We start from the raw sequence: 22238 nt of genomic DNA on the forward strand, positions 1-22238 counted from the left end.
ATCAAGAAGCAGTTAAGAGCTCCATGGTAGTACACTGTGAATATTAATATGGAGTCCTCAAGATTCTTCTACCCCCTCAACAACATAAGTGATTCTCCTTGGAAGAGCTCTGAAGACAGCAAAGAACAAAATATTTCTTTTTATGGATATACAAGTGATCAAGGAGGTAATGGGGTGGTGAATATTTTTCAACCAGGAAAAACAAAGTCATCTAGACATTCAAGTGAGAGTCAACAATTTGTATTTTGTACCCACAGCTAAATAAAGATAGTTTACAAAAAAAAAAGCCAGTAACCAGGAAAATAATTTAAACAAGAGTATTATTATTAAATCAAATCTAAGCTAATTTAAATGGTATTCCATCCAACAACTTGGTGCGATTAAGGCTGGTTCTATACACAATCCTGAGCAGGCTGCTTGGTTTTCAAATAACTGGTAGACAACAGGTAATATTTAGAATACCTGTCAAATTAGCTGGATTTCAGGAGCTTAAACATCCAAAAGCAAGCCTGAGACACCAAAAAGTTTCAGGATTTCAATGGGAACTTTCGTTGTGCCACAAATTTCAGCAAGACCAAAGTCTGTATGGCAACCAATACTTAGCAGTGTCTTGTTTAGAAAACAAAGCAAGTGCAGTTTCCCTCCGATTTATTAGAACCAGTAGTGCAGCCATCTATATTTTCACATAACAGTAAGTAGGTTACTTATGCCTCCTGAATCTGACAGGATTTTTACTCCACCTTAACCCACTTTTCCAAAGACAAGGCAGGCTGATGACTAGTGCCTAGGAAAAAAACTCTCAGATACATTTTTTTTTTTTGTTGGGTTTTTTTTGTTTGTTTGTTTTTTGTTTTGTTTGTTTGTTTTTTATTTATTTATTTCTCTCACTGAAGCTGTGTTTCTGTACAGCTAGAAATTAAGAGATCCACCAGACCAGAGGGAAACTCTGAAACCTATTGACAAAAGGGAGTCCTGGATTCTCAGAATGCCAGGATTGCTGCTTATATTCAATTTTAGCATCCTCTGGATGGGGAGAGCAACACCTGCTATTCATATTAAGATCTCAAAAAATCAAAAGCACGGTACTTGCTTTATTTTTCCCTTCTCATGGCAGATCAATATATATACAAGTGAAATAACTGGTTATATTAAATCATTCAACCTGACACAGAGCAGAACTTTTGCTGCTGGACCAGCGAAATACAATGAGAAAGCTTCATCCAAGCATGTATAACTACACATACAAGTACTCAAAAGCCAAACCAGCAGTCCTGAGTCACACCCACCCATGAACAGCATTGAATACTACAGTAACAGTACACAAAGCATACACACACTTTGAAAAAGGTTGCACATCTTACAGTTTCAAGAAAGAAAACTAGAGACCTATAGTTGCTTTTCAGGCATAAAGGAAGTGTATTTAATGCTTCAGGTTGTGGTCAAAGTTAAGCACTCCAAAGCACTTTTAAGCATTCAGTGAAATAAACATATTCAATGTCACCTGGAGATACTTCACAGCTGAAACTGCTGGACTGTAACTCTTCGTAGAAGGAGGATTGAATGCTGCTCTCTGGTCAACAGCCTCTTATCCTTTTGCAACAGTTGAAACTAACCACAGAAAGCAGTAGCTGCAGGTTAGTGTCTCCAATGCTCAAAATTGCCTTTTCAGTCTGTCCCTTGTCTTCCATCTCTCATACTGCCCACTACTGCTTGCATCCCTCATCCCAGAACATGCAGAAAAACTACTTCAGCTAGAGTAAAACACAGAGGGTAGAGTTGAACTCCTACCCCTCTTACTTGTAAAACTAAACCTTTTTTTCTTCTATCACCATAACAGTGCTAAAGTTTCCTTTTTACTTCTCATTGCAGAAAGTAAATACAAAGTCTTCCACATTGTTCAAAGGACAGCATGGGAAGGGGACAACAGGAAGGTCTCATGTTGTAGACAGTTTCTTTAACCTCATAGAAACAACCTGGGAAGACATGATGAAAAGCTGCCAGCATTTGAAACTAAGAGGGACAGAACTTACTCTTTTCCTAGAGCTTAACTTCAAGAGTACCACTTACAGGACTGGTGCTTAAATGCCACCCAATTCCCCTCCATTCTCTTTCATTTGTATAAGTAAATACTAACAAGATTGAAAACATGAACAGGACTTAGGAATACTACCTTTTTTTTCTAGAAGATCTAATTTTTGAAAGCCTTATCATAGAAAATCTTCTAGGTATGACTTTTAGAGATGATCTGTGCTAGTTTAATTTAGAAACACGTTGGTTCCTCAGGCTCTGTGTCAGAACACACAGCTAAGAAACAGAGACTCAGAAATAAATGAACCACAAACCAATACCTCCTCAGCTGCCTCCAACACCATCTTTCCACTGAAGTCTAGCATCTCACTACTCTAATACTTAATATTCCCTAGCTCTGCAGCAAAAAAATAAGGTTTTGAACATATCATTAGCAGTTCATCTAAAAGGAGCTATATAAAATTAAGCACAGAACAGACCAATTTTGCTTCTTATCATGCACAGCAAATTTTTTTTCTTTATCTGCTGTTGAAAATAAAGTCTTTATTACACTATTCAAACTGAATGCTCAGTAGAAATTCACTTTCATTTCTTTCCCTGATGGTACTTCTGCAGTAAAGAGTGAGGTGCTCATACTGAAAGGTTACTATTAGCAAGAATAGAAACAGAAAAGAATTATAGAAGCAGTTGCATATATTATTGAGTTCATGTACCACATCTTTAAGAAGCAAGTTTGTGCTGAACAAACACTGTCAAGAGCCTTAAATAAAGAAGTTCCATTGAACAGTAGTCAAAAACCCAAACATAAAAAGAAACCCAGGAAGACTAGCAGCAATGAAGTTACTGAGTTAAATTGCTCCCGCTAAGCTAACAATCCAATAACCTGAATTCCCTTCCCTTTTGTTTGTGTGCAGGACCCATCCATGCTGCCATGGGCGAGGCTTGAAATTACACTGATATTCAACAGCAGTTACCAAATGACCGACCCCAAGTTACCCTGAGCCACCAAAGTACTCCAAGTGCTGGCATTCATTCTGCCTCACAGATCGAACTGGTATATGTAAACATCCATTTAACTTGCTGGTCAGGCTCCACTCAGTCTTAAGATATAAACTGCATCCCATTATCTTTAGGAAAACTGCTTCTACAGAAAGATGTTGACTAGTGATGTCATTTTAAGCACATTTAATGGAACAATTTGAGCACTTAGCATGCAAAACAGAATTCAATGATTTTGTAAACATTGTCCTTGGGAACATTATTTCAGGAACCCTTTCTTCAGTTGACTCTGTATGTGGAGCACGGCAAGAAAAACTTCAAGACCGTTCCAGTTAGAGCATACTTTAAACTTTTTTAAATAGGAGATGACAGTCTTATGTACAGCAGATCAGCTGTTACACTACACACAGTTAGATTTAGCTCTACCTTGGATAAATGAGTCAAGCAGACATAACTGTTAAACCCTGAAGAAAACTAATGCCAAAAAAGTATACTGCAATTTTACGTTAGGTAAAATGAGTACAAAGGGAAAAGACTAAGCGCATAAACAGAAAGGACTTCCCAAACCAGAAATATTTGGCCGACATTCTAACTTTCCCCTTTCTGAGTTCCTATCACAAACAGGGGCGCTGCTCTTTGTCCTTAAAGCTGCGTGGAGCTTCATTAATTTCCCTTTCTTCCTCCAAGAATGAAAGCAAACTGCTACAAGCCAAAATGAGCAAACAACGGTTTAGACCAGAACTGGACCTAAGAGCTCCACCATTTCAGGAGATGCTCCAAATACAAATTCAGAAACAAAAGTTTGTAGAATGACATAAGATAGAAGAGTCGTCCATGGAACAAGTCAATACTTAACCATAACTGAGAACTGCTCTGTCAATAAGTCAAAGCTGAACTCGTCCCAGCATGATTCCTATATTCAGGATCTTTTTGATCTGGTCTATTTGAAATATTTAATATTGGCATCATCTCAAATGAATGAAGAGCGAAAAAAAAAATCTTCCTCCTTTGAACACCATTAATACTCTCAGCTCTTCAATACTTTCTAGACAAGGCTAAGACACAGCCTGTGTTCGCGGCAGCTCAGTACACTTACCGCCTTAACATCACCCAGTCACTGTCACTGAGACTAAAACACTTGTCAATTTTTACTTCAATTTCCTCATAAAGAAGTCTCTGCTACTATCTTTCACAGTTCCAGTGCTTAACCAACCTCACTGTGATGAAAAAAAAACAAACGTACCTTTAAAATAAATCCTGATTTACAAAACATTCTACCAAAACCTCAAAAATATTTTGCAACTGTTTTCTACACCAACATCAGTTTTACCAATATCACATTTTAAACCTTTCTGGAACACTGACATAAGAACTTCGCAGCAATATTTTCCAGTATGTTCATCTACAATAAAGAAAAATAGTGCTGATCTGCACTTCAAATCTCCAGATGTAACCTGGATTCTTCCCCCTAAATGTGTAACAATGCATTTAGCTTTATGGAGAAAAGGGTACTGGGGTGGTACAGAACACACTTTGCAGTCAGAAGAGCCTAGGTTACCAAGATATGCAAGACAGATCTATACAGTTTCTGTGTCATTATTTCTGCCTCCCACACCCCACAAGTTTCACCTGTAAGGATTTCATACCTACTCTCAGATTACTGATCTTAATGGAGCAAGAAATCTAATACTGTTTTAGCAGAACTCCAGCAGACAACAAACCAGCTACCTCTGACATCAGGGGTGAGCCAGTCTTGATACATTTGAAGTTTAAAAAATGTGTGTCTACACAACTAGACTACCACATTTATAAACTCAATGACTGAGAACAAATTTGATAAAACCTATTGTCTAAGAAAGACATGTTGACTAAAATGTAATTATACTATTTCCTTGTGAACAGAATTCCCTGACAGAGTTTCCAATTTTGCCTGTGACTGACATCAGCCAACCCGGCTTACAGTTACCCAAGTTATCTCAGGTTATACCTTTTTTGAATATTGGCACAAAACATTAACATTACTTTCATCTTCTGGAATCTCCCTGATATACTGGATGTTTTTTTCGTTTGTTCTTAAAAATCAACAGATGATCTCTCCTTCTTACAGAGTTTGTGAGATACAAGTCGTATTTCAAAGTGTTTACTCCTAATAAATGTTGCTTTTAAAACATCCTCTTTTGTTACTAATGGAGTGAAGAGCATTTCATGCAACATAATCATATACTTCTGCTCCTTTCAGGATTCACGAAGGAAGTTTTTATTGAACACTTATTTCTGCACCATTAACAATTTTATCTTCATCCAGAAACATGCTTATAGAATTAAGATTCCTTTGGTTTCCAAACGCATTTAATTTTATTTTTTTGTTGTTAATTTTTGGGCCTGACAACACAGGATCTTCCCTACTATCTCCAGGTTCCATCACCAACTTTATATCTTAGCAAATCTGTACTAATTGACTGCTAGCCATCTTACTGCCCATATAAAATTACTTAAAGCTCAGTGGGAAGTGAAGGCAGTATCTAGTAAGGACACCCATTCTGCCTTAGACCGCTGCAACAACTCCTCATCTGAAGCCTCTTCTTGCATGGTTTCACCTAGAACGTTGTTCCTTTATGTAACTTCATTTGGACTTGTACACGCATCTTTCTGACAAGAAAATCAAATTGTTCTGCACCCTGTTCATAGTTTTTCAGAACCCAACTGAACCCAAACCACATAGTGGTAGTGGTACCTAGAGCACACTTTCCAGTTCTTGGGATTACAACAGGTCCTATCGCTTTAGATTCAACAGTAGTACACATGCAGATTGTATGATGAGGCCCATCTTGAGCCTCAACAGTGGCCCCAAAACATCATTAATCAAAATGGATATAAACCTTCAAAGCTTCTCTACAGAAGCTAAGGCAGACTGCAACGTCATCCTAACTAGCTAAATTCAGACTAGCTCCAGGCAGAAATCACACCAGTGCCCTTGAACAGGACCCTTGAACAGGATTGTCCACAAATACATGAACTTGAGAACTCCAGGCAAAAAAGAGGATGGTGGCTTACAAATGGAGAGTTTGATTATAGGCAATACAGTGATATTGTTAGATACATTTCTGCATAACTATATCTGTACATATGAACAGGTAATATGTGCATAATTTTATTAAGAAGTTGTCTATAATACATTATGTCCTGTAAATTAACCCAGTGGAAATCAAAGAACTTGTTCATACAATAGAACAGAGTACCTCTGTAGCACTGGTTGGTGCTAGACAAGTTGGGTGTAGAGCCATTTGCAAAACATGGAGTGCTGCTCAGAGCTGGTAGTGCCTGAAGGCAGCCACCCCACCCCAATCCCAATTGTGAGAACAAATTACTTAGAGCAATACATAGTAACTGATGTACTGAGGACATAATTTATGATTGATAATTAGAAGGGCAAGTATTTGTTCTTCATGAAAGGTTAAAGACCAGCTTGATTTAGCATCCTGGTAAGATAACAAAATCTGCCGAAACAGCTGGACAGCAGTGTTCCTTTCTGTTGCCACAAATTCATTCACCCACTTGCAACAGTTGTTTCACCAATTCTCACATTACCTGCCAGACTAGTCTGAACTAGAACTTCTAACTAAAACCAAACAGGCAGGTTTCAAAGCCACAACTGTTAAAATATGTACTGTACTTTAACTCACAGCAACATTCCAAACAAAGAAGGACAAACGTAAAGGCCAGAGTATCTGCTTTTACAGTTACAGTCATTGTTTTGATTTTCTAAGGGAGGAGTCAACCCACCAGAAGACATTTTAATCAAAAATGTCTTTTAAAATTCATGCAAGAGGCCACACATCTTCATGACTAACAAAACTACTCAAGAAGCCTGTGTACCTTTAGCAACACAAGTTATTTCTACCATTTTTTTTCCTCTTGGCATAGTTAAGAATGTACACTTAAAGACACTAAGTTGTTCCACATCCTTTGAAGGGTATTTCTTCAAAAGGAGTGACTGCATGAAGAACAAGTCAGAAAAACATTTCTCCTAGCTGCATTTCTCCCACCAATAAAAATATCAATTTTAAGTCAGCCCGGTCAAGTAAACTTTCACAATGCCTATAGGTTTTTTACCTTTTCTCCATCTCAATCTGCTAATTGGGACACTCAAAAGAGCTTCAAAGCAACAGCTTAGGACTAAGAACCCCCCCCCCAGTTTATCTCAAGCAAAGGATTTAAGTTTTCCAGAAAATCCTCATTTCCTGATGTAGTTTAGCTTATACGCTTTTGTACAATCATCTTTTGCAAGACACCAAGTCCATTTCTGAGACATAATTCCCAATATTTGTGATACAAATGAACTACAACCCAATACCCAAAGCTGTTCATAAAAAACAAAACCCAAACATTTTTGTTAAAGCTACTACTGACAGCTAAGTAGCAGAGCCAAAGTGTTATTCTTCAGGTAATTTGTACAATACACATCCAGAAATGCACAGAACTACATTTTCAGTCAAAACATGGATACTACCAGGTACCCAGAACTTCTGAGTTCACATCAGTACAAATCTAGCGTTCATACTCCGAGTTTCTTTCAGAAGTACATGAGTAAGATGAGAATTTTCATTTTAGAGAGGCCTTGCACAGCATATGCATATTACAGATACGTACAATGACTAAGGACCCCAAGGTACAGCAAGTAGAAAAGCTCAGATCATTCAAATGATAAACTAGAAAAGGAAACTAAACATTTCAGTCTACACAAGCGACTTGAAACAGTTTCTGTATAGAACAATAGATTAAAAAAAAAGCCACGAAAGTACCTCCTGTCCAGTAAGAAAGAGTAAGAGATCTCCTTCCTCTTCTTCACACATGTGAATTTGGATCACTGTTCGAATGGCAGCCTCAAGATAGTCCCTTTCTGGTTCTGGAGTATAGAATATCTCCACTGGATGGGTGCGACCCGGGATAGTTAAAAGAGGACAGTTATCAAAATAGATCTGAAACTTGCCAGCATCCAAAGTAGCACTCATAACTATAACCTGTAGGTTTCAAGGGAAAAAAGAAAATTACTCGAAAGGTTAACAAGAATTTGTACAGTGTTATGCATACAATATGTAATATCAAGAAACTAAACTCAACTCTTGACTCTGATTTAAGCATGCTTTTATCATCTGAATATAGCAACCTTGTTACAAAGGTCCAAAAAATTCCTAGTCAAATATGTAAAGATTAAGCTACAACTACGTTGTTTCTAGCACTTTCCTCAATACAAACAGCATTACGAATTTCCTAGGGTTATCCTTCCAATACAGATCATCATTAGATCAAAAAACAGTTGATCTACTTTAGTTGATTATAAAAGTCAGCTAATGGTAAGCACACAGATACCTTATTTCGTATGCCTGCAACCAGAAAGGAGATGCTGTTGGGCTTCATCATTACTGACCTTCAAATCAGATCTTTGTCTTACAACTTCCTTCAAAACTCCCATCAAAATATCAGTAGCCAGTGTTCTCTCATGGGCCTCATCAAGAATTATAACACCATAGCGCTCCAGCAAAGGATCATTCATTGCTTCACGAAGTAACATACCATCAGTCATATACCTGAACACAAACAATTTCAACACAAATTTTTACTAATAAAGTCTGATACAGAATCTTCTTTCTCATCATTCAACAGGTTGCTTGAACTAAGCTTTTAATCAACCTTTTTAAAATAGAAACATAGGTAAACTATTTCCATCAAGCTAACAAGCCTATTTGAAGTTTTCAAATAGAAAGCACTGCAAAGTATAAGTGAAATCTGGAACTGGGGGTGAAGCTTAAAAAAAAAAAAAAAAAAAAAGAAAGAGGAAACAAGGTTTAGAAACATTTATAACTAGTTTATTACTGGCAGACTTCCAGGTGTACAATGAAGACAGGAAAAAACAGAAAAAACCCTCAGAAATCCTAGAAATAATATTTCTGTAATTGTTTCTCCCCTTTTCAGTTTGTAGATCATCTGTTCACTTTTTGCTTTTCTGTCTCAGTTAGATTTCTTTTTTGTACACATTAACTTTATTCCCAGTCTTCAACTACTTGTATGACCAAAAGAGAAGACATCTTTTGATAGAAAAGCACTATTCATTGAACCACACCACATGGAATCCTTTTTAATTGAGCATTCTCAATGCCATCTGCAAATGACATATTAAGCGGGCCTGGTTCCACCTACACAGCACAGGAATCTAGAAGAGCTGGCAACTAAAACGCTATGCATTCTGTGTCACAGAGTCAGGTATTAGACAGTTTTGAAACTTTGCATTAGTTCTCCTTACTGAAGTACGGAACTGAACTTCACCAAGACTACCCCAAGTAGGAAGATACCACAGAAAAAGGTCAGCCAAATGTATAATACAAAAAGAAATTGAATGCTGAAAGGCTTTATTCTAAGTAGCACCTTAATCATAAAAATACTTCTTCGGATCACCCCCTTCTTTATGGATCACTTAAAATTAGTTTCTGTAAGGTGCAGTGATTTCTTAAGGAGGAACGACTCATTTTAAAACCTACTCAAGCCCCACACCCCAGGTTTCCCTCAGCTCATGCAATGGTTCCTGTCTCTCTTCTCCACTCAGATACAGAAAGTGCCTGTCCATAGATTCACCCCCTCCTCATTTACTCCTCTCATAACTCTGCTCACACCCTTCATTATCCTGCGACTCCCCCCACCTCCAAGTAGGCTGTGTTATACTTTCACCTGATAGTTGCCATACTTACTTCAAAATGGTTTTTGCACTACTGCAGTCTTCAAATCGAATAGAGTACCCAACCTCCTGGCCCAGCATGACATCCATCTCATCGGCAACCCGCTGTGCCACACTCATTGCAGCTACTCTCCTAGGCTGGGTACATGCTACTCCCCTTTTTGGTCCAGGTAACGAGCGCATGTAGTCAACACACCATTGAGGGATCTGTTAAGAATAAAATTCATTTTTAAACACAATTCAAATGGCCAGGTGTAATCTGTAACCTTTGTATTATATCAAATAAAGTTAGCTATAATTCCACTGAGATGCCAACTGCATGCACAAAAATATCCAAAGCACAAGAGCAGATAGAGTAGCTAGTTGGACCCAGTGACACTCACATTAAGCACTTCCGTAACTATCTCTGAAGTTAAAGGAATATGTAGGTTCACAGTACATTTAAGCACTGTTACATCAGTACCTTAACCAGACATTTAGCAGCAGCCAACATGCTCCAAAGCAACAAAATGAAAGTTAACACGCAGAATTTTGAGATGCATAGCACAGTTCATTGTTTGAAGTTTCACATTAAGCAAATTATACTTTGTGGCTTTAAAAAGTAATGCTTATTAATACCTTAAGCAAAGAAGTATTTTAGTGATATTAAAAAAATCTCTTAGCCAGGAATGATGACAAATAAAATAAACAAGTAATTAGTTATGTTCATTTTGTTCTTTTGAAATTTTATCAGCCAGACATGAAACCCCTATGGTTTGCTTCCTATGGTAGCACTCAATTGTCAGTCAACAGTTTTCTAGTCCTTTTAGGAATCTGGAAACAGTAAGAAATACCCAAAATAAGAAACTTTAGTCAGAGGAATTTCTAAGGTCAGTAACAGTTTGATGAAGATGGAATATTCTAAACACGCTCTCAGTGTGATGTTTTATGAGGAGACATCTCCAAGCACAACTAGTTTCAAGTCTACAGATCAAATAAAATCCACTCCTCCTTAGTAAGTGCTTTTCAAGTATTCTTAAAAGCTCACGTTTATAGAGAAAACAACACACATTTATACATTGCAACAATGCAGAAATACAGGAAAAGCAGTATAATTTAAACCAGGAATTTTTTTCTTCCACAACACCACACATTTCCACAGCAAAATCGAGCATACCCACAAGCAGACAAGCATAGACTGTACTGAAAAACTTTTGTTGTTTTTTTTTTTTAAAAATTGAGAACATACTTCCATTATAAATACAAAAAGAAAAGCAAGCAAATACTATAAAAATATGACAGGAGACTACTAGACTGCTGAGAAGAAAAGAACTCAAGTTTCTGGAACCTCTATTCAACATTAAAAACAATAGCAGTTCTCGAGCACTGATAGCATGTACTTGAAACCCTATCCTGTAACACATACACACTCCCCTAATGTGCAGTGTAGAGAAAGGAATTTGCTTCCTAAGACACTAATAAAAAAACTCAACTCTAAACATATTAGGTGAAGCTTCTTGACTTTAAACGGAGCAAGTCCTGAAATAAACTTTAAAACAGTAGGTCTGTCAGGCCACAGTAGTATGAAATAAAAATAATTTAGAAGTGGTTTTCCAGTAAACAGCAAAACCTACAGTAGTGGTGTCAAATGAAAGAAAAGGTCTACACAGACTTCAATGTTAAGTTGATTTAGATGACCGCCAGAATACTTTTCATGTCCCACTTTAAGAGACACTAGGAAATAAGACTGTACAATACTACGTTTTCTACTTCAGTCACGACTGAACACTTCTTATCATCTGGTTCTTATAAAACCTAACATAAAAAGTGAACTCAACTCCACTGACACAAAAAACCTACAAATCACTAAAACCTTTCCCTAAACTTTCCTTAACCTAACTTTCCTTAAAAAACCTAAACTTTCCTTAAAAAAAGGCCATTTTATCAATATCAAAAGCAAAAGGAATAGCTTCAGTTAGCACCCCTTATCCTCAAAGGACTTCCTCACTTAAGAGGTTTTCAAATATAACCTCTATAAACATGAGGAGGTAGGGGCTACACATACAGTGGCCTCTAAGATCAAAGATAAATGCACTGAGGGCTGTTAAAGACTATTCCAAAGGCAAAGGAAAGTAGTGTTTCTAAAGGGACGCAGGGAAATAGAGGGGAAAACACTGTGTTCTGGCTTTTCTGAGCCACTTCAATTTATTGAAAACTTTCTCTGGTAAAAGTTATGTGGTAGAATGCTCAGAATTTTCATTAGTTGAAAAGGTGTCCGACTTTTACCTATATCAATTCTCTTGTGGACTGCAAGGACAGGAGGAGATTAAGCTATACTCAGAATCACCTTGCTTCTGAACTTCACCTGCCAAGAAAACTTGCTGACAAAGTGGTATCCCTTATGTTATGTCAACAAACAACCTACCCTTTATAGTTAAGATTCTCAAGTGAACGAAAGCAGATGCTACTCTACTACTCCATCTACGGAAGAAATTTAAATTATACTAGCACCACATATGATCCCACATTTAAAAGGGAGTGCACGTTGCAATTATAGCAAGTATTTAACCTCTTTCTAAAAGAAATTCAGCACACCCGTTCCATCAGAGAGTATTCCAAGAGCATTTAAAGAAAACAGTTAAATTAGAAGGTTACATTTAAATTACAAATCAAGCAAATGCAAATACTGAAGACTTGAAAATTAATGGCCTTGGCTTCCAATATACTACTTCAGTGCTTTGGGATTGGGATTAAGTTGATGGGGAACAAGACTTTGAGAAAACATTTTTTCTCCCACCATTTCCACTGTCAAAGCCAGGCATTTCCAAAACTGGATGCTCTACAAGACTAAAGGGGAAACGTGCACATAATAGTCAGGGAAGGAACTTGACAGGCTGCAGCTCACTCTCAAAAGTATTACCTACAAATATATAGCCTTCTACCATCACCATGAAAAGTAAGATAATCATTTGGGAAGAACAATTTGTCATGTATTTCAAATAATGCCAACTTCATACCAATAAAGGAAAGCATAAACGTACACCTTCAGTTTGAGCATTAGAGGGTTTCTTAACCACAGATAATTATTTCTCTTGCTCTGATCAATGAATGTATGAAAAACAGCCACCCCCCAACTGATCTGAAGACAGCACTTGATCACAAAATGCACGTGACACTATCACGTGCAAAACAAGGTTTTTATTAAGTGGCAGGAGGATCAATTTCAGTGATAGGTTCCTATACAGACACTCCTAATTATTTCAAAACACACCTGCAATCTCAGAGAGAATTCAGGGGAAGCAGTGAAGCTTCCAAGACAGCTTATGTGCTTTTGGTAGCTTAAATCCCATTTTTAGGAAAGATGCCTTAGGTTTCTTAAATCCTTTCAGAAAGTAAGGGGCAATGTACTAAGACAATTCAGGAAAACCTTTATGCCTGAGGAATGACATGATAGTAAGATGTATTTGAAGTTCAAGTCAGATATTAAGAACACACCCCACTTTAGATCTTCAAATTCTCAGATCATGCAATGAGAAATCTTGTTTTCATATACACAAGTACCAAATTCTTTTTACATGAATGTTCAGAATACTATCAGAATACTGTAAGTAATTATATAATCAAACTTTTCTGAAGAATTCTTCAAGATCCTGGTCTCGGCTTATACATGTTAAAAAAGCAATACAGATAATGCAACAAGGTACCTTCCAAACAAGACAATGGTTCCTAAAATTTGCAGCAAGAAGGGCATATAACTTCAAATATTTTCAGGGACAGCTATAAAAGCTATTCAATGTACTATGTCCTTCACATTTTCTAGACATCCAGATTTTATGACTAAAAGTTTATTTCCATAAGACTTACTTTGAGTTAGCTATAATCCATTTTATAAAGACTAAAATATCCTTCGGTTTTTATTTTCTGCCTAGATAAAAGGAATTTATCAGGTTGCAGAACAAAAAACTTTTTTACATCACCTTTCAACATAGATTTTAAACAGCAAGCCAGATGATAGATTAAAGTTTTGAGCACGTTTGTCCTGCTATAAGTACACAGTGGTGTTCCTTATATCTTAGATCTTCCCTGCTCACTGGTCCTCAAAATTAAGGTTAAGGGTTTAAGGGGGCTCTGCAGATCTGTTAGCCCCATTTTCAGGGCTGAAGAAGATTTTTAAAGCCACAATTTGTGAGGTGTTCCAACACAATGAATTTGAAGAAACCAAAGGATGTTTCACCCAAACACACACCTAGCAACAGTCTCAACCTTTAAAAAAAAAAAAAAGTAGTATCATACACATACGAACTCACCTGTGTTGTTTTACCAGATCCAGTCTCTCCGACCAGCACAAATGATTGATGCCTAATCAAAATATCCGTGAATCTTTCTTTATATTCCCAGACAGGAAGTTGTAGCCTTTTTTTCAGGATGTCATAGTATCGTGGTGTATGCGGTAGATTTGTGAAAGGGTTAATACTGTGTGGAATCATTGCTGGTTTTATAGTTGGTAACCCAGAAGCTGCATAATATGTAGAGTTAGACGTAGGTCGCAAATCTTTTTCCTTGTCCCTTTCTCTGTCACGATCTCTATCTCGGTCACGATCCCTGTCGCGATCTTTAGATCGGTCATCACGGTCCCTGTCCCGGTCACGATCTTTCCTATAATGAGTTAAGAGACACAGCAGAAAATGAAAAACGTTAGAATATTTAAATGCAGAGTAGAAATTTAAATGCAATAAAACTTTAAAAGGTATCTAATACAAAGTGGACTTAAACCGAATCTCTTTAAAAGCCTTGCAACAGCTACCTTGAAGGATAAGCATCAAAGAGCAACAGTATATGATTCACACTGAACTTTAAGTATACATATTACACTCATACATAAGCACTGCCACAGTGCATCTCATTACAGGCAAGACTGAAGAAAGCTATCACGAGGACAGCATCACCTTAACCTTCTTTAACAACTATGAAGAATCAGCTGTACGTTCTAGACTTTTCTCACAATTCTTCCCATCCCTACTTGCTGCTGCTGCAGAAAAATAAGAGAACACTAAATAGTCTTCTTGCTTACCTAGCAAGGGAATCATGCTAACCCACAAAAACTCCCTCAAGATAAGCTAGCCTTGGAAGAAAAATTCTGATTTTAACACCCCATAATTACTTTCTAACTTTTTTTGTTCATAGCCTTCTACACAATTCCAACTCAATCAACTTTGATATACAAGTTGTTGAGTCTGAAACTTAAAATTTAAAACCAGCCACTACAATCATAGAACAAATTAGGTTGGAAAAAGGCCCTTAAGATTATCAAGTCCAACCATTAATCTAGCACTACCAAGTTGTACCATCTTCTCCAGTATCACCTTGTACCACACACTTAAAATAACCAGCATTAACGTATTCCCATTTGTTCCAAATATTAAGTAGGAAAAAAAAGTTCACTGTACTTGCAAAAGAAAAACAGTACTATTTTCACTGTAGTTATCCACCCAAATTTCAGTCTCTGGCCTCAATACTTAGTAGCAGTTTCTGATTTTGCAAATCCACGTACTTGTTCTTGCACCTACTCTCACTCTCCCAGCAAACACTGAATCACTTGCAAAGAAAACTCCAGTTTGATGCAGAGAACTATAGCTACATGCTTTTAATAAAAACCCCAAACTTACCCTAATTCAGCACTTTAAAATGTGATGGAGTGTTTTTGTAAAGTGGGGCTTATTTCAAAGTAGTGTAAATCGAAAGACTAGTGGCATCTTTGCCTGCAAAACTAAGGATATGCTCAGCTTCAGCTTCTTTTGTGCATTATGCTAACTGGAATCCCATTGAAAAGGCAAAACATCAAGCTAAGTCAACACCAGCTTTATAGTAAATGTAGATATAAACATTTTTAGGAATAGTCATTAAGGGAAAACAAAACTTCCCCCTCTTCTTTACCAGCACTCAAGTATGCCTGAAAGTAAGAGTAGAGAGCATTTTCAAAGAAAACTGTTGGCCAACACTCCTCTCCACAGCTTGCCTTTTTCTTTTTTTTTTTTTTAACATGCAGCTGGCATGCAAGTGTAACTGATAAAGCAATAAACAAATTCCTACCTACAGAGAAGATGAAGTAACCAAGATTGTATTAGTACTGATTCTATAAATTTTATCCCAAAATGGACTGCACATTGGAAACAACCAGCACTCTTGTTCTTGTATAAATGAATGCAGGCTGTATTTTTTCCCTTCAATACTTCAACATATGGCTTCAGAGGCTGTCACAATACTGTGTTTTGTTTTTTTTTAAAGTAAACCTCTTTTAACACAGACCCATTGAAAAGAAAGAAGGATTACAAAACATCATTTACTGTCATTTACCTAATTCACTTGTATATAGATTTTCCTGAAGCTTTGGACACTGAATTGTCTGAAAATTAATGCTCTTAGATCATTTGCTTGAACCTGAGATACCATAGCTTCAACATTACTTCTAACACAGCCAAATATTGTACAAGCTAGAAATCTTCTTACTGTAAAACGGCAGGCAAATGCTTCAGAGCCCAATAGGGTCATATTCTATGGCATAGAAAAGTTACCCCCATTACTAACTGAAGAAACGAGGTTCCATTATGCCAGGGATCTGGACAGACTGGAACAATGGGCCAAGGCCAGTAGTATGAGGTTCAACAAGGCCAAGTGCTGGGTCCTGCACTTGGGTCACAACAACTCCATGCAGCACTACAGGATTGGGGCGGAGTGGCTTGAAAGCTGCCCAGCAGAAAAGGACCTGGGGGCACTGGTGGACAGCGGGCTGAATATGAGCCCACAGTGAGCCCAGGTGGCCAAGGCGGTCAACAGCATCCTGGCCTGTATCAGGAATAATGTGGTGAGCAGGACTAGGGAAGTGATCAACCCCCTGTACTTGGCACTGGTGAGGTCCCACCACGAGTACTGCGTTCAGTTTTGGGCCCCTCACTACAAGAAGGGCATGGAGGTGTTGGAGCGTGTCCAGAGAAGGGCTACAAAGCTGGTGAGAGGTCTGGAGGACAAATCTTATGAGGAACGACTGAGGGAACTGGGGTTGTTTAGCCTGGAGGAGGTTGTAGAGAGGTGGGGGCTGACCTCTTCTCCCTGGTGACAAGTGATAGGACAAGAGGAAATGGGTTTAAGTTATGTCAGGGGAGGTTTAGATCGAATATTAGGAAACACTTTTTCACTGAAAGGGTTATTAAACATTGGAATAGGCTGCCCAGGGAGGTGGTGGATTCACCATCCCTGGAGGTGTTTAAAAAAAGGGTAGATGTGGTACTTAGGGACATGGTTTAGAAGTGATTTTTGTCAGGTTAGGTTAATGGTTGGACTAGATGATCTTAAAGGTCCCTTCCAACCTCAGCAATTCTATGAGTCTATGATTTAATGGTGGAAGAGTCTAATAGCACACACTGGACAGGAATAAAGCTTTGGACTTGTAGTTAATGAGCTAGTCACAATCAAATTTTTAAATATCTGCAGGTACTGGGATAAACAAGTGCCTGGTCAGACAGTAACAGAACTAATAAAAAAGGAAATAAAGGTATAAAAGCACTTAAAGAATGGTAAACCCAGGGTAAAACGCAACAACCTGGTAACAGCACACACTTCACTGAAGGAAAGAGCAAGACACACTACTAATGGGGGTTTAAGGTTTGTTTTTTGGTAGGTTTTTGTGTGTGTGTGCACGCACTTCTGAAGGATTTTTTATTTTTCATCCGTATCTAGTCAAAGTATTAAAAAAAACCCATACCAAAAACCCCAAACTATTCTGTAACCATTTACTTAAACAGTATGATGTCAGAAGCTTCTACACCACGGATCATCAAGTGTGTATGCTTCAGCCTCACACAAACCAGTGCTACTGCTAAAATGAACAGACCCACACTGTTGCCAACCAACCCTTCTCATGTGTTGGTATAAACATTTTAACAGCCTTGTGAAGCACAAGCCCTCCCCAGACTCCCTCCACCACTGCTAATTCTAACTCAGATCAGTTCCTTGATCTAGTCTCCCAACCACTCGCAGCACAAGGGACAGGGCAACACTGTGTTCTTCTGTGTTGGTAGCAGTTTGTGTGGGCTTAAAGCATAAATAAAAATACAACCTCAAGAACAAGACAGTGGATTAAATGGACTACAAGTATGATCCAGAGTGGAAAGTCCTGTTAATCCCCCATTTCTTAGTTTCTTCATTGAACTCTTACAGCTGTTTAATCATACAAATAAGAAAACAAACCCATCAAGTTCTATCTACATTTTGGAAGTAAAATACTGTTTACAGGTTAATCAGAAGAGTTGTATCTCTTTCTTGTTTTAAAGAAAAAAAAAGAAGTAGAAGCAACCAGATCTCAGCATAGAAAAAAACCACAACATATAACACAACCTCAAACTTACTCTCTAATATTTATCATTTTATAGTAGCACTTTTTTTTTGTCATTCCCCCCCCCCCCATGTTTCCCAGTCTCCCGTTATTGAAATTTAGTAGGCACATCCAGACTCCTTTGGTCAACAAGGGAAAAAAAAGATTACATTTATGCTGCCTTAATAATTTAATAAACTTTCTAAAAATGCAACTTGGCAGTTATTCATTATAAACTGTCACATTTAAGTTACTTTTCATGATTGCACAGAGAAGACTGGTCTCAAACCCAGAAACGAACAATAAAAGAATCATAATTTAATCACATTTATCTTGTGCCTGGATCCCATAACAGCTTCCATAATTGGAAGAGCTGAGGGTTTTTTTTTGCTTTGTTTTTCAAGCGAAGTAGTCTGGTCTGCTATCTGCTTTCACTTCCTTACATTCATACATACAACACAGAATCATAGAATGGTTAGAGTTGGAAGGAACCTTAAAGATCATCCAGTTCCAAGCCCCCTGCCGTGGGCAGGGACACCTCCCACTAGACCAGGTTACTCAAAGCCCCACCCAGCCTGGTCTTGAGCACCGCCAGGGATGGGGCATCCACAACTTCCCTGACCAGCCTATTCCAGTGTCTCACCACCCTATTAATATATATACAATGTATAGACATGTGGAAACAAAAGAAACCCTGTAGCAATCACTAATCAGAGGATGAAAAGCATATAAAAGTGAAAATGGAAAGAAAGGGCACAAGGTAAAAATCACTGATAGTCACAGTGAAAGTCTAAGCACATTTAACAGAACATCAGTGGCTTTTCGCCATTACTAGACATGGCAATAAGTTGATGCAAAAAAGCCAATGCAGCTAAAGGAGAATTTCTGTTCTCTAAATTAGAAAAAAAAAAGTACAATTAGTCTGAACGATGCATCCCACTAACACAGCAACTGTGGTACTACAGAACAGCGACTGAAGTTAAGTATGTTTGGAAAAAAATAACATATTTTAAACAGTATGCATGCGATTCACCTAAATACTGTAACTGAAAACCTTCCATACACTTCCCATTTTTTCCAAGAGTTTTTTACTTCACAGGTGATACCTCAAGACTGGAAGAAAACAGATGTCATGCTGATGCTTAAGGTTACACCAACAATTACAAGCCTGTTGGCCTGACATCAGTGCCATGTGGAGCCACACATACTAATACAGGCCTCAATTAAAAAGGAACAAAAAAAGTACAGGGTCACTTGATACAATTTTCATCTTTAGTTAGGTGGTCCAGTTTGAATGCAAGATAAACTACTATTCTGCCTGCATGTGAAGTGGTAACCATCCAAGGAGCCAATTCAGCTTAATCCCACTCCAAAATCAACTACATTGCATAAAGGTACTCTCAGTACAGAAGATGGCATGCACAAAAATGCTATTAACAAGAATCTCTGTGCATCTTCCTTACCACCTTCCATAAGCTGTAAAACCAAACTACTCTAAGATAAACCACAACAATGTAACATTAGCATGGCTTGTGCTAAATGAATTAGGTTTTCAAGTAATATTAGAAATAATTGCAATCAATAATTATGCTTGTAGTGACTTGCTCTCAGTCCTATGCCATTTAATACTTTTATTGGCAGAGCAGGAGGGACACAAGACCAGCACTCATATAGTTTGTAGGTGCCATAAAGGTCAAAGACTTCTGGTTAAAAGGTTTTACCACTGGTGGATACAGTATCTACAAAACGCTAAGACTAGGAGTTCAGGACAACAGTAGATAATCAGTAAAAACAATGCCAAATAAAACTATACCAAAACTGTAAAACCCAGCAACACACAAAAAAGGAAATACTGACCTGTGATTATCTTTACAACCAACTGTAACTTGTACCACATTTAAATAATGCCCAGTTTGGGCATAACCATTTGAAAATTCTACAAAAATTTCTACATACAAAGAAGCTACAACTTTTCTGTATACACAGAAGAGCTATTTCAACTCCTGGCAAGTCACATAAGAACATATCAAAAGATATAAATAGCTCAATACATTTATTTAAAAAAATAACGTTATGGTCATCCTACATACAGGAAATAGATGTTCGATAATAAACAATCACTTTTGTTTATCAGAGAAAAATGCAGCAAACTCTAGGGGCTAAAAACCGAAGCTATACAAGCTCACCTTTAAAAAAAATAAGCTAGTTTTGCAAAGACTGTTTATCAGTGAACACTAACTGCTGCGGTAGACTTTTAGTTACTACAAGCTTTAAGAACAAGATTAAGTATTTTTCTTCAATAAATACTCTAACCCAAAACAATGCTGTTGGACTTTAGAAACTGACCAATTCACGGAAGTCTTTTGTGCTCCATCAAGAAGGACAGACTAGATAAACAGCATTTATTTGTGTTCCTTTAGACTTCAGAAATTTACTTGAAAGAGCCACTCACCTTCCTCTCACCAATTAGAGGGTAAGAGATTATGCAGAGAGGGCTCAAAAACCACTGTGTATAAAAGGACAGCATCACCGTATTGTCTATGTTCCTACAATTTAATTAACCTTAATGAAAAACCGGTAAAACTTGTGCGGTACAGACCTAAAACTTTAACCTTTGCAAAATTAAGGAAAAAAATATAATCCGTCCTCTGACCCCTACCCCAAAACCCACCTCACCATCGATTCTTACTTAAAGTCAAGCATACCCCTGCCGATTATTGAGTGAGAAACATTAACAAAGGAACAACGTTCCTACCAGGCTAGGCGCTAATTATACAGGCGAAACAAACCTTATGCTGACCTCTAAGACCACATGTACCAGACCTCTCAAGCCAGAGAGTGGAAGAAAGAAAACAAACAAAAGGGGGGGACGGACGGACGCCAAAAAACCCAGATAAAGAACGAAAAGGCCCGCAGACAAAGCCGGGCGCAGGGAGTGGGCCGAGCAGCGCGCCGCCCCCGGCTCCGCCGCGACGAGAGCCCAGCCCAGCCCAGCTCAGCTTCGCCCAGGCAGCTGGGCCGGCGCCTTCCTCCCCTTCCCCCGCCCCACGCCGCCGCACCAGGCTCTCCCCGCCCGCTCCCTACCACCGCGCTGCCGCCATCCGCCTCCACCGCCCCCACCGAGGGGCTCAAACCCATCGGAAAGGCCGATCCCGGGCCCGCGCCTAGCGCTCCGGGGAGCCGCCGAGTCTCCTAGGCCTGCCCAGCCCAGGCGGCGCCGATGGGGCTTCGCCGCGCGGCTTTGGCCGCTGCAACCCTCTCCCTTCCCGCCCCGCACGGCGCCCGCCCCGCTCCCCGGGGAAGCTCAGCCCCGCCAGGAGCGGCCAGAGCGGAAGATGGGGACCGGATTGCGCGGGAGCCGCTGTGATCCCCCCACCCGCCGCAGGCCGCACTCGCCAGGCCGCGCCGCGCCGCCCCTCACCCCTCGGTGGTGCGTTTCTTGCTGGAGCTGTAATCGTCCCCCAGATCGAGGCGGTGGCGCTTGGACATGGCGGCGGCGGGCAGCCGCTGGACGCAGCGCTCGGTGGGGCTGTCGGTCGGTGGCGGGGGGAGGGGGGGACTGTGCTGGGTGCGGCGGGGCGCGCTCTCCGCTCCTCGAGGAGCAGCAGCGGCAGCACGGCGAGGCCAGGCACAGCGGCTAAAATGGCGGCCGGAAGGAAACGCCGAGGCTGCGCGAGACGCTGGCGCGCCCGCGCGCGCGGCGAGGTTGCCGGGGGAGGGCGGAGCGCGCGCGCGCGCCGGGGGCGGGAACGGTCCGCCCGCCAAAGTGTTCTCTGGGCGTGCGCCCCAACGGTTAAGGGGTGCCCGCCATGATGGTGGCGGCCGTTGAGGGAGGGGGGGGGAGGTTCGGTGGCGAGTCGAGAGCGGCCCTGCGGGGGAGGTGGGGTTGGGCCGGGCCGTTGGTGGCCTCCCAGAATAGCCCCGTTGTCGCCTGGGCAGGGGTGTGGTGGAACGGGAGCTTGCACAGAAGGAGTTTACACCAGGATATAACTGTCTTGGCAAATCCCGGGTTTAGGCCGTGACAGACTTCCCTGGGTATGTTAGCCATGTGTGCGGAAAAAAAGGTGATCTTCCGCAAGTCATCTGTAGCAGCAGAAATACTAGCAAACCGGGGACATTAAAGCTATGTGCTGT

At 39.6% G+C, this 22238-nt stretch overlaps 1 protein-coding gene across 1 annotated transcript in view; it reads right to left on the reverse strand.

Annotated features, from left to right (window-relative positions):
- Positions 1 to 21628, reverse strand: part of DHX15 (DEAH-box helicase 15) — a 47289-nt gene extending 25661 nt beyond the window's left edge. The window contains exons 1-5 of the mRNA XM_082482494.1: positions 21526 to 21628; positions 14044 to 14392; positions 9771 to 9964; positions 8456 to 8615; positions 7830 to 8048 (exon numbers count right to left, since the gene is read on the reverse strand). Of these exons, the coding sequence (XP_082338620.1) occupies positions 7830 to 8048; positions 8456 to 8615; positions 9771 to 9964; positions 14044 to 14392; positions 21526 to 21593 (990 nt within the window). The 5' untranslated portion in view covers positions 21594 to 21628. The remainder of the gene's footprint in view (positions 1 to 7829; positions 8049 to 8455; positions 8616 to 9770; positions 9965 to 14043; positions 14393 to 21525) is intronic.
- Between the last annotated feature and the right edge of the window lie 610 nt (positions 21629 to 22238).

The sequence above is a fragment of the Vanellus vanellus genome (assembly GCF_965231255.1).
Source record: "Vanellus vanellus genome assembly, chromosome: 4".
Classification (NCBI taxonomy): domain Eukaryota; kingdom Metazoa; phylum Chordata; class Aves; order Charadriiformes; family Charadriidae; genus Vanellus; species Vanellus vanellus.